Source organism: Cyrtonyx montezumae, unplaced genomic scaffold (assembly GCF_038088225.1).
Source record: "Cyrtonyx montezumae isolate F1298 unplaced genomic scaffold, pur_monq_1.0 scaffold_3, whole genome shotgun sequence".
Taxonomy (NCBI): domain Eukaryota; kingdom Metazoa; phylum Chordata; class Aves; order Galliformes; family Odontophoridae; genus Cyrtonyx; species Cyrtonyx montezumae.
This window is the reverse complement of record NW_027072034.1, coordinates 41,176,752-41,189,140: the sequence shown is the minus strand read 5'-3', so window position 1 is coordinate 41,189,140 and position 12,389 is coordinate 41,176,752. Positions and strand designations below refer to the sequence as shown.

The window sequence follows — 12,389 nt, the reverse complement described above, 5'->3', positions numbered from 1 at the left end:
CTTGGATATCTGACCTGTTCACCTTCTGCCAAGAATTCTGAGTAAATGTCTGCTGCCCCAAATTATTTTATTAAAGAATGTTTTTGGCAGGTTTGGTTTTTTTTTCCTTTTTTTTTTTCTTTTCATGCAGGAAAATATGCTGGAAAAGATTAATACTACTTGGAAATGAACTTTTCATGAGCAATACTTGGCACTCACTGTTTAAGTCTTTCTGAGTGCTGCAAATTAACAACAAGAAATACGATACAGACAGAAAACAGAACATGAGCAATGGAAAGAGGAACTTCAAATCTTTCGAAAACAAGCTCTTAAATAATCCCCCTTTTTCACTCGCTCTGTGTAAATAGGCTGACAATTGCAAATAAATGTCAGCACAGACCTAGTGCTTTAATGCAACTATGGGCCAGATTTGAAGTAACTTAGGAAGGTAACTGCAAGAAAAAACAAATAAGCCTTTCCTTCTAAATTAATGGGATGCTCTTGTTATAGAATCACAGAATGGCTTGAGTTGGAAGGGATCCCAAGAATAGTCAAGTTCCAACCCACCTGCCACAGGCAGGGCCACCAACCTCCAGATCTGGTACTGGACTGGGCTGCTCAGTGCCCCATCCAACCCGACCCTGAACACCTCCATGGACAGAACATCCACAGCCTCTCTGGGCAGCCTGATCCAGCACCTCACCACTCTCTTATTTTTAGCCCCGTTCATGGAATCAAACATGCAAAGAGTTGTGCAACTTTGGAAGGATCCCTTTCATGTAAGAGACCTTCACAGCCATATACACTACAGATTTTTTTTTCCTGTAAGCTACGTTCTTTTCTTATCAATTGAAATATACACCTGCCAGCAGCGGCAAGTAGGATACTGTGGCTGACACAGTGGGCACTCAGGATGCTCAGCACCAGGATGGTTTCTGCTGATGGCCACTACTCATGGAGTTCTAATGGAGCTCTGCTGGCTAGAGACGGGAAGCACTGTGATGTGTAGCTTGCCAGGGCTGTGCAGGCAGAACGTCCCCGCACGCAGGTTATTAGCAAAACTGCAGCACTGCGGGTACAGCTCCTTTCATTGGGTATGGCCAACTATCCGGAAAAGCACTACACAGACAAATATGCGACATTTTGCTGGTTTTACTAAGCAAAGCCATCTTGACCTACAGATATTTTCCCTCCCCTCAGTATCCAATTTTCTTAATATCTCTATACTTCTGTGATACTGTAATTATGTAAGCTATAAAGATCACGACATTAGATGATCAGAACAAAACCAAGGGCTATGGAGTAAACTTGCAAAGCTTTATTTGCGTAACTTCAAATCGCTGTGTTTGCTCAGTGTCTGAGATCCAGCACTGCACAGCACCTTTCAGGCTAAATTAAAATGAAAATAGCCAAGCTTTTAAACTGTTGAAAGACCTAGGAGGAAATACCAAGTAAGCAAGGTTCTGCAGATGGCAAAGAAACAAGATGCTCAGTGTATTTTTTTTCCTTCGTAAGAGCTTAGAAAGATCTGCACCAAGTATTACTTTTCTTACATGACATTCATATTGCTGCTGTTATGCAACAGGGGTAAATGAGACAGAGAAAGAAGTTTCAAAGGGACTGCTTGATCAAACAAAACATCCAAAATTGTTGTTTATACACATCTATGTAACGTAGATATCTGGTCACAAAACTTCAAGCCTGTGCATATAAACGCACATAAAAATGTCCATCATGCAGCTTACTACATTCTCCCGTAAATATAACCAGAACCAAGCATGGCAAAAGACTTCTGTAGCTGTGAAAGTACTTCTTCCTCTCCATTGTGGAATTCCACTTTTAGGAAGCTGACCTTCAAATACTGCTAGTCTGTATTCACTGTTCTTTTAAAAGAAGTGCACAATGAGATGTGGATTAATAGAACGTTTCATATGATACAGAGGTGTTGTAAGCTTAGCAACCCATTTGCTTATCTTTAAAGTTGAAGGTATTTACCTTTAACCTAGCAGCTTCATCTTTTGCAAGATTTATAGCTTTCATTATTAAAAAAAATGGTGCAGCTCAATAAAGCTGGTTGTTTTGTCATGCTGACCCTGATTTTCTTGAAATCAACGCTGTATTTGCAAAGAGAATAAATGATTACTAGCAGGGTGAGTAACTGTGCATAACATAGTTCTTATTCAGAAAATGGATTTGTCTCTCCAGCATTCATTCATCCTCCAACTATGAAGCATTATTTCATATTCAGAATCAGTCTTGTTTTTTCTGAAATCATATGGTAACTTCCTCCCTAATCTAAAAGAAATACAGAACATAGGAGAGAAATTAAAACAAAAAGCAGTGGCAGTTCACTGAAAACCTCTGTACTTTTCTGAAAGTACACTTTCATGCAGGGGAGGTTATATGCACTACATTACATTGCAAGAAACGTATGGTAACAGACAGTTTCTCATTAGATAGGAATGTTAATTCTTTTATTTAAACCCAAACTGGTTTGGTCAAATTTCTCAAGCACTGCTCTCCAAAAGACTTACTACAACACATACTTCACTCCTGCAACAACACCGTGGCTTTTTATTTATGTCAAGTACTTCAAGAAAGGTCACAAATGCTGGTTCCATAAACCAACTTCCAGTTGATCGAATTTGTATCATAAGCTTAAACAGAGCTGCATGCCCACAAATCAGATTTGTGCTAAACCAGGGCAATTAAAAATGGATTTTATATTGCTCCAAAGCCTACCATCATATTGCTAAAAAGGTGAAAGAATTCCTGCAGTCAGCCTTCACACTCGTTCCTGAATAATAAATACCATCAGGATCTCAATCATACTGCATTTAGATATATGAATATATTCAACTAATACGCATCTGCCAATAAATTCACAAGTAGTACCTAAAATAATAGCAAAATACTGTTAAATACTGTATTACCACACCTCTTTCTTCAGAGGATTTACATATATTCTAACACTACAACCTTTTACTGTCTCCTGTGAGGAGCTGTGATAGTATTAACTTCCAACAAGAAAAAGGCAAAAAAACTTACACGGGTGTATTCAAATACCAGTTTTCATTATTTTCTTTGATCAGTTATAACTGACCAGCATCCAGCTACACGAGCAAAACAGTACCCATACAAATGGGAATTAAGCAAATACACACAAATGCTGCTGAGTTTCGCCTACGAACTACATTTACTGCACATCACAGGCAGAACACATGTGCTGCCAGAGTCAGTGGCAATGCAGATGCTTGCAGACAAAAATTACACAGCCACAGATGGTTACTGGAACAGCACTAAAATGTGCATTTTATCTTTGGGTGGCAGGGTGTCATTTCAAGGATGTACTTTTCCCTGAACAAACAAAAGGTCTCCATCCTTACCACTAGAGCACAGGTATGTACACAGCTTCAAGAGCATTCTAGTCACTATAGTGCTCAACAGCACCTTTATGTATAGGTTCTTTAAGAGACCTTTGAAGCTTCTCAGCTTTGAGGAGGCTGGGCAAGCTGAACCTGAGCCAGCAATTACCATTGCAATAAAGAAAGCTGACAGCATCCTGAGCTGTGCTGTGAAGAGCCATGCCAGCAGGTTGATTGATCCCTGTCCCCTCCTCGGCACTGGTGTGACACACTTGGACTGTTGGCTCCAGTTCTGGGGAAACACTGGAAAAAGTCCAGTAAAAGGCCACAAACCAGTGTGATTACCAGTGGAGCTGAGAGTGTCGTGTATGAAGAAAGGATGAGGCAGCTTGGACTGCTCAGCCTACATCTGGTAAGACCACGGGCTCCTTATCCATGTGTATAAACGTCCGAGGGGTACAAAGAGCATGGAGCTTTTGGTGGTGCCCAGTGATAGGACAAGAGGAAAAGGGCACAAACTGAAACACACATGAAATGCCACTTAAAACATACCCCTTGCCCCCTCCTTTTTTCTTATTTTTAAAAGTCAAAGTGACCAAATACTGGAACAGGCTGCTCAAGGAGTTTACGGACTCTCCATCTTTGCATTTACTCAAAATCTTACTGGGCAAAGTAAGATTTGCGACTTGCTCAAGCTGACCCTGGTGTGAGCAGGGCAGCTGGACTAGATGACCTTCAAAGGTCCTCCCCAGCCTTAACTACTCTCATACTGTGAAGTGCTGGACACTATGCAGCCTGAACTCTCTCTGAACTAACCAGTGTAGAGGAGAAGAGAGGAGAGAAAAAAGGAAAAATCATTATTCACAGACACTATTAACAGTTTGCACTATATTTTTTCATTAACACCACCCAAGTGCCTTTATTGACCAAGTGCCTCATCCTTCTCATGAATTATTCTTCTAAGTGTATATTTTAATAATTTAAGCAAAACCTATGCACTATACATTCCTCCTTTACCTAGCAGAAGCCTTCCTATGTAAAGGAAGCAGTTAGTTTTGAAGCAAATTTAGCTGACCTATATAGGTCAATATTTTATGCCGTGCTTAAGCTGAATTATTTTCATACGCTTTTCACATCTGTGACTTGGGAACTCTGTGCTACAACAATTATTTAAAATATACCTCACACAGAAAAAAATACGCACTTCAGAGAAAAAAAAATCATATGCATGTGTAATAAAAATTGCTGCATAAAGCACAAATTTAAAAGAACAGAACATTCCCTTTCTGTTCTGAGAATGTACTTGCGCAAATTGTGACATTTTGTTTATCATTTGTATGAAATCTCTTCGTTTAAAGAGAGAATGAGTTATAAAGATGATATTTTCTTTCAAATTTCATTGGTTCCTTTTCAAGAAATTGCAAATGGCACTGGAAAAAAATGTAAGGTAGCACTATTCCAACTATTAGTACGCGACTGGACAAGGTCACAATGCTGAAATCCCAGCAGCTTCAGAATATCCATGTCACTTATAATTTCTGAAGACAGAATGAGAGTAAGACGTGCTGGATGTGGCTACCAGGAAGGGCCCTTGCTTGCACATTTTTAACTCTAAAAGGAATTTGTGCTGTGATTCACAGAAACACATCATGTTCTATGTGCCCTTTGAGCCTACGCTTAAAACCTAGGAGAAAATCTTTTCTTCTAGGAAAATCTGTCAAACATCAACCAACCAGTCAATATCAATGCAATGCCGTCATTCTGAATCTACAGGGGAAAACAACTACTTTACTAGCCTAATTCATATGGTTGGGAAGAAAACAAATGGTAGTGCTGAAGTATAATGGCAAATTGTCCCAAGTCAGCTGCTAAAAATTTCACTGACATGTTTTTAGTGCAACCATCCAGGAAGCATTTTTATTATCTTGGACATGGTACTGATTTTACACTGAGGAATAGCTTATCAAGTGTATGTCATAAAACATGAAAAAAAAATCCAACTCAGCAGTGAAAGTATGAGTGAAGAGGGAAATTTATGCAACCTTAACTCTAACAAGGCATTGCCAGACATCTACCACAATACATGTCCTACAGGAGAGCAGTAGAAGCCACAGACAGATGGAGAGCTGATTTTCAGATAAGGATTTGATGGTGCAATACATATGTAAGTGGTACAAAAGGAACACAGTTCAAACAATCAATCAATCCATCAAAATACTAAATTTGAAAAGGTTTAATAATAAAATGGCAGATTGGACTGGGTAAGGAAGGTAATTAATTGTAGCATTTGAATCTATGCTAGGATTTGTCACTCACAACAGATGGCAGCATAGTTTGGATTAAAAGGTACATCATGATTTGATGTGTCTTGGTTCAGCCATTTTCCTCTCTCCAATCCTCTTTAAGGTTGTTACTGCATAATTGGTGACTGCCCATCATGCTGAAAGACAAATAACTATCTGCTTCTGTTTGGGGCAAAGCAGAATGGGAAATCTCTGTATTCTAAATTCTGTATAGTTCTGTGGAATCACAGTCCTTCATTCTGAAAACAATCCACAGGACTGTATCAGTGGTGAGGATGGATGCTGGCGAAGGTATGCTTCTCAGGAGCTTGATGAAGCACAAATCTGAACCTATATAACTTGGATGGTAGAACAGTGCCTTTTGTATAGCTTGTTTTGCTTTTGCCAATGCACCTACTTTGTTCGTGTAAATATATCCACCTTAGGAACATTCTGTACGTTTGCACTTCAACACTCACAGCACAGATATCACATAGGCCTGACTTCAGTAACCAAGGCCAACATTTTCACCTGGAGGTGGTCTCTGAATCAAGATACCTTCAAAGAAATAGAATTCAGTTTTTAAAAGTTCAACTTCTGGAAGCACTTGGCACTTTGAAGAATTTGGCCACTTCAATTCATGCTCCAAAAAGTGCATATCCAAAAAGAACTAAGGCGAACACTGCAGGACCTGTTTTTTGGATATGAATGAGCAATCTGAAACAGAAACAAACCACTCAACTTCTTTACATCTCAAGAGGGGCATGCATTTTCCTACCACGGAAGTAGAAACACTCCCCCACCTCAGCGGCAGAATTCTTATGCTATCAACTGTGAGTCCTAAATGAAAAAAATGCCTAAGGTACTGCTTCTTCTTGGCACAGACAAGACCCGAAAGAGATGCTCACGTGAAGAGGCATTTCTTTATTTATTTAAATATGGTTACGCAAGTAGAGCCTTAACAGGTCCAATTCCTATCTTGCACTGAAGAGATCTGACTCCACGGTCAGTAACGCAACCATTTTCTCCCCCTCTGCTTCTCCAGCAGCGGGGGACTCGAACCACAGGGTCTCTCTGGCTGCGTTTTTCTTTTTGAAACCCCAGCAACAGTCACTGTAACTCATACAGTGTCAGCTGTGAATGCATTCAAGGATCATTTTATATTTCCTTCCAGGTCACTAATAAAGCTATTGAGTGGAGTCATGCCAAGAAAAGATTCTTGTGAGTTTGCACTAGGAGCAACCTTTGAGATAAATATTCCCCATCTCCAATGGCTTTACAAGATGTTTCTGTTAGTCAGTTTTCAACTCACTTGATAACCTTGGATTACACTGATTTTACACACTGTAATTTTTGTTTTATTTATAAACATAGTGTGTCAACAAGAATACATAAAAGCAATAAAGCAGTCTAAGCATATAATTCTCAGCACGATTATCTCTGTCGTTGTATTTTGTGATTTTGGAAAAATCTCGTACCTAGTTTGGTTAGCAAGATCTGTTACTCACACAAACTTGCTGGCTGGTATTACCTATGCTGTCATCTCTTCATTTTTTGTCGGAGGTATCAAGTTTCAGCCTTCCAAGGATTTAACTTGACCTACAGTTACCTGGATCATCTTGTTTAACCTTTAAAAGTTCTGGCACAACATTTGTTCTTTCCAGTTCACTGGAACTCCCCATACTACGCCAAGATTTGTTAAAGAGCAACAATAATGGTTTAGACAGTTCAACTCCATTAATACTCTCCTGTGCAAGTGTTATAGTCTGACAGAGAATTAAGAAGGAAAATACAATTACTGAGTTTCACTTCTTACTTCAATTTTAGACACGCTGAATTTCTATCAGAATGACCTGAAAGCATTTTCATAATGAAGTATGAAAGCACCCATCAGTATTCTTGCTATGATAATGTTTCATATAATCTCAAGTGCTTCTGTGCCTTGCAGCTGCAGAACACTTGAAATATTATAGGTATGGTTTACTTTTTACACAGCTTTTCTGCTATATATATTTATTCTTGTCCTTTCTCTCTTCCTCCCACTATCTGCCTATATCTCATGAGAAAGCATAGAAATTTTACAGGATAAGATTAAAGAACAGATAACAAAAAAAGGAAAATCGAACATTTTTATGGTCTTGTAAGCTACTTTTAAGGCTATGCTTAATATAATTTTTGGAGGCTTGAGGTTCAGCTAATGTAAACATAATTAATCTAATAACCTTGCTTTTGGCAAACTCCTTGAACTACAAGGGTTTGAACTTAAACTGTACTTAAACACCAGCCCTATAAACTTTGCATGCCTTACTTCTGAAGCTTACTGTTTCAGAATATCCTTCATCTGCTGCCTCATCCTATGGCATTTATTATGGCTGCTCCAGAAGTAATGCCTCCTGTTTTATTACACTGGCCCTGACATCAAAGGCAGATGTTGGTGCTATGACAGCAGAGGTTCAACCTTCCTTCCAGTATCCCACTACATCTTGTTGTCATGCAACAGATGGCAGCAGAGGGTCAGTCTGACAAAATGTGCCTGACAGAGTGCTGATGAAGCTAAGGTGTGTCCATGCAGAAAGAATGGCACCTTATTGCCATTCATTCACACCTGCTGAACATTTATGGAGACCAAGTAGTGAATGTCAGCATGATGACGTGATGGGTAGTGCATTTCAGCAGTGGGAACGGCGATGTGAAAGACAAGCCACGTTACAGTCATGCATGCAAACTGGTGGATTATGACCAGGGAACTGTGTGTAGAGTTGACAGTGGTGGTAGTGGTCAAGTACTGCAAAGTTGGTAACAGATGCAGCTCACTAATACTCACATGGGAACAGAAAGAACACTGTATGCAAGTATGTCAGGACCTAGTGAACCAATATGAGGTCGAGAGTTGACAGTTTCCTGGACCATATCATTACTGGTGACAAGATGTGGTATCACCACTATAAACCAGAGTCAAAAAGACTGGCAACATGTGAATTACTCGTCAAAGAAAAAGTTCAAGACACAGCCCTCAGCAGGTAAAGTGACGTGCACTGTCTTCTGGAATAAGAATGGGGTGATTCTTCTGGATTTCCTGTAACCAGACAAACAATCAAATCCTGTCATTACATCATGACACTGACTAAGCTGAAGGCTTGAACTTTCAGAGTCAGGCCAGGGAAGAAGAAACCCTTTACCTTGCAATACCATTTTGGAGACCATGAAGAACATTATCAGTGTCGGCTGGACTGATACCTACTGCATAGTCTGGATTTAGCGCTTATGATTTTAATCTGTTTGGTCCAATGAAAGATGGACTGCATGGGCAACATCGTCCTAGGAACCACAATACCACAGCAGCTGTGAAATAGTTGGTCATATCTTCTGGTACAGGTTTTTACAAGCACGTTTTGTTCATTGATGGCCAAAATAAGTAGCTAGCAGCTATCTTGAAAAATAAAGTTTTGTAGTTGAGAATTTGTTCTACCAAATACTGTTACTGTGTTCTTTTTATCTGTTCTTGTTTCCACAGAGATAAATATGAGGCATTACTTTCAGAGTGACCTACGTATATTACCAGGTGGAAAGGCAAAATACTGTAGAATGTCTTGTTACTCTATCCGAAAATAAAGATATAAAAATCCCCATCAAAAAACCATGAGAAAGAAGTTTTAAAACAGAGTTCAAGAAGTTCTATAAATACATTAGTGGCTTCTTTATTGCTTATAACTCTTATGTGCTAAACAGAATTACTTGCAAACTGCAAGGTATATCTACTAAAGCAATATCTAGCATCTAGATTTCAATATGTTCAATTTGAAGCTATCTGAATATTTCTTCATGCACCTAACCTTAATTTCTACTCTTTTACGTGGATAAATCACAATAAAATCAGGGAAAATACGATTTTGTGCATGTCTTTAGTTTGAGTGAATTAAGTAAGAAAAACATCTGTCCCTTTACATAAGAAGTTAAGAGGAGTACAAATTGCAATTAAATTGAAAATTTGTAGGTAAAATTTTCCCTAAAATGGCAAAAGTTACTGTTTGTTTGTGAGAGAGGTGTCATCTAAAATAACTTTTCCTGACATTTGGCTGACATCACCATTCTTGAATGATTTTTTGAAGCCTTTTTCTCAATCATTACACAACACGAATCCATCTACCGACCTATCAAAAGCAAAAGTTACTGTATTAATATGCCATTATGCAGAATCTCCTATAATAGAAATATAACAACGTAGAACAATTTTAGGATACTACAGGCTCTGACTATGTCTGTCTGTACAGCACTTCGATGCTTAAAAGTATTTTCCAGTGCAGTATCCAATAGCTGATTTCTAAAAATAAACAACTTCTGGATGAAATTTCAGTTTTGCTAGTCTCTGTCTTTCCTTCATCTAATTGCACACTACAGCTTTTTTTGATAAGCTGTGTTATTTGAGACAAGAATACAACTGGAGAAAACAGCTGCCAACACAGTCCAGCACTGGACTCTCAAAGAAATCTTTCAAAGACCAAATTCTGAATAAGTATCATTAATTGTTTTTTCAATTTCAGTGGAAATCCCTTGCACAGGGAGTTGTCTACCAGCACTGAAATAGCCTTGGAAAGAGAAAAACAAGCCAAAATAGCTTGTCTAACGAACCCTAGTTTTAATGACCAAGAGAAGCAGGTTGACCCACTATCTTTTACTTGCTGGTATTTTGCCCACCTACCCAAGATGTGTTTGAAGTCTGGAGGGCTTATTCCAAAATTGGCTTTATATCTTCTGATACATGCAGTTTTTGTATTTTTCTCACTAGTGTTTATTTTTCCTAGCACTTGAAACATCAACATTTCAGTTCAACACTCAGTCAACATTTCAGTCAGTTCCGCAAACAATCCAGAGCACCTTCCAATCCTAGGTTAACTGGGATTCTTGTTAGTGTTTTTCACTTCTCCTATCGTATCTGCTTTAAAAGAATACTCTTATTTGTGAATAGAAATGTGACTCCTTGCAAAGAGTGGACTGAAGACTACGAAAACAAAACGTACACGAAATCCTGAAGTTTCATTTAATTATTTTTTCTGAAGAAAGATGCAGCTTTCCTTCCAAAGGGCTTTCTTAAAAGTACGTTTTTTTCTTCCCTACAATGAAGAGAGACAGAGCACCACGAGCACTTTGCACCACAAGGAAGTGATGCTGAGACAGTGCTAAGACAAGGAAAAGAGATATCACCTGCAAAGCTCACTTTACATATGTAATTACTGTAATGAAATTCTAAATCATCAGATTTTTGCACCCAGTTTTCTATTTATGAGACAAACATACAACTAATATAAAAATAATTTGTACAATCCCTGTTTATTTAATAGGTATCTGACAGAACTATTTCAAATAGCTAAGAAAAATGATACAAAATCAATGTACTTTGTGCTGGTGCTGCCAAAAATGATGTTGGCTCTGATGATACTACTCTACAAAAACATCTGTTAACACAGTGTTATTTATTTCCTCGTTTTGCCTAACTTAAATGTTTAATTTGTATGTGTGTATGTCTGCACTTTTATTATGCTTCGGACTGTGGTTCCCAAAGAGGAACAGGTTTGTGCAAGAAATATTTAGTCCAACTGACACACTCAACACAACATTCCTAAAACAACACCGTGTAAAAAGCCATTTTTCCCATTTCATCTACGACTTGGAGTTATGATGAAATACAGGAAACTTACCTGATTCCTGGAGATAGCGATACACCAAGAAATTCACTTCGTCACTGGTTATGCTCATCTTAGCCCAACCTCAATATGATGAGGTTTACGAGAAGTGTGAACCACGCTCTGTTCAAAAGGAAAGAAGTTCTTTTTAGCAGGTTTTGTTTTATTTTGATTTATTATTAAAGTTGTTATCAAAACAGACGTGGGATTTGTTAAGGTATTCAAAGGTCTCATCATTAGAGCTGTTACATCCCTGTGGGAGGCAACCATTAAATACTGTGAATCAAGTACTCAAGCTGTACTATACTTTTTATTCTAATTAAAAAGCGGTATTTAATATATACAAGAATCCAAGGGGGCTTTTTAAATCTTGAAAGCCTTTGCAAATGTTAACTCCATTACCTCAGTGGCTTTATTACTGGTTCTCTGGGCACTCCTTGTTACTGTAAGAGTACTGCCTCTTCAGAAGTGCTGGCAATTACTCACATGTACCAAATCATAACATCTTTGCAGCCCAAAATTTGTCATCTAAGTTTCTGTCCAGTAGTTCAGCCACTTAACAGAAAAGTTCTTTCCTTACAAAAACATTGTTATGCAGAGGACATAAATAAAGTTCCCATAAAAAAGAAAAAAAACACTAAATTTAAGATGAAATTACAGATTTTATTACAAGAGTGTGCACGTGAGAGAGAGGCGGTGGGGAAGAATGCAATATATCTTACGCCAACAAGGAATGTTATAACGTCTCTGCTGATTGCTAGTGAGCAAGAATTAAACTTCAGTTATTCACTTAAGCAATCCTAACCTTTAAGATGACAGTTTTACACTACTACTTTGGGCATGAACTCTGAGAATAAATATATTTATTTTGAACATTTTCCATTAAGTCTTGTTTCATTTCTGATTGGGAATCTGCTCTAAGAAGTTTGGTTTCCAAAGCTGTAAGTGCTCCTCAGATATAACCTTTGCAGCTCTGTCAGGCACACCGTACCTATACCTCGCCCCTTATCTCTCTTCTTGGTCAGCAGAAAGGTTGTGGGTTCATTGGGAGCCTCTTCAGCACTTCTCATTGCCTGAATTAA

General features: G+C 38.4%; 1 protein-coding gene across 2 annotated transcripts in view; it reads right to left on the bottom strand.

The window, feature by feature from the left end:
* Positions 1–12,389, bottom strand: part of TBL1X (transducin beta like 1 X-linked) — a 180,459-nt gene that overhangs the window by 38,754 nt on the left and 129,316 nt on the right. For both annotated transcript variants that reach the window (XM_065741385.1, XM_065741386.1), the window contains one exon: positions 11,323–11,430. In XM_065741385.1, the coding sequence (XP_065597457.1) occupies positions 11,323–11,380 (58 nt within the window). In that variant the 5' untranslated portion in view covers positions 11,381–11,430. The remainder of the gene's footprint in view (positions 1–11,322; positions 11,431–12,389) is intronic.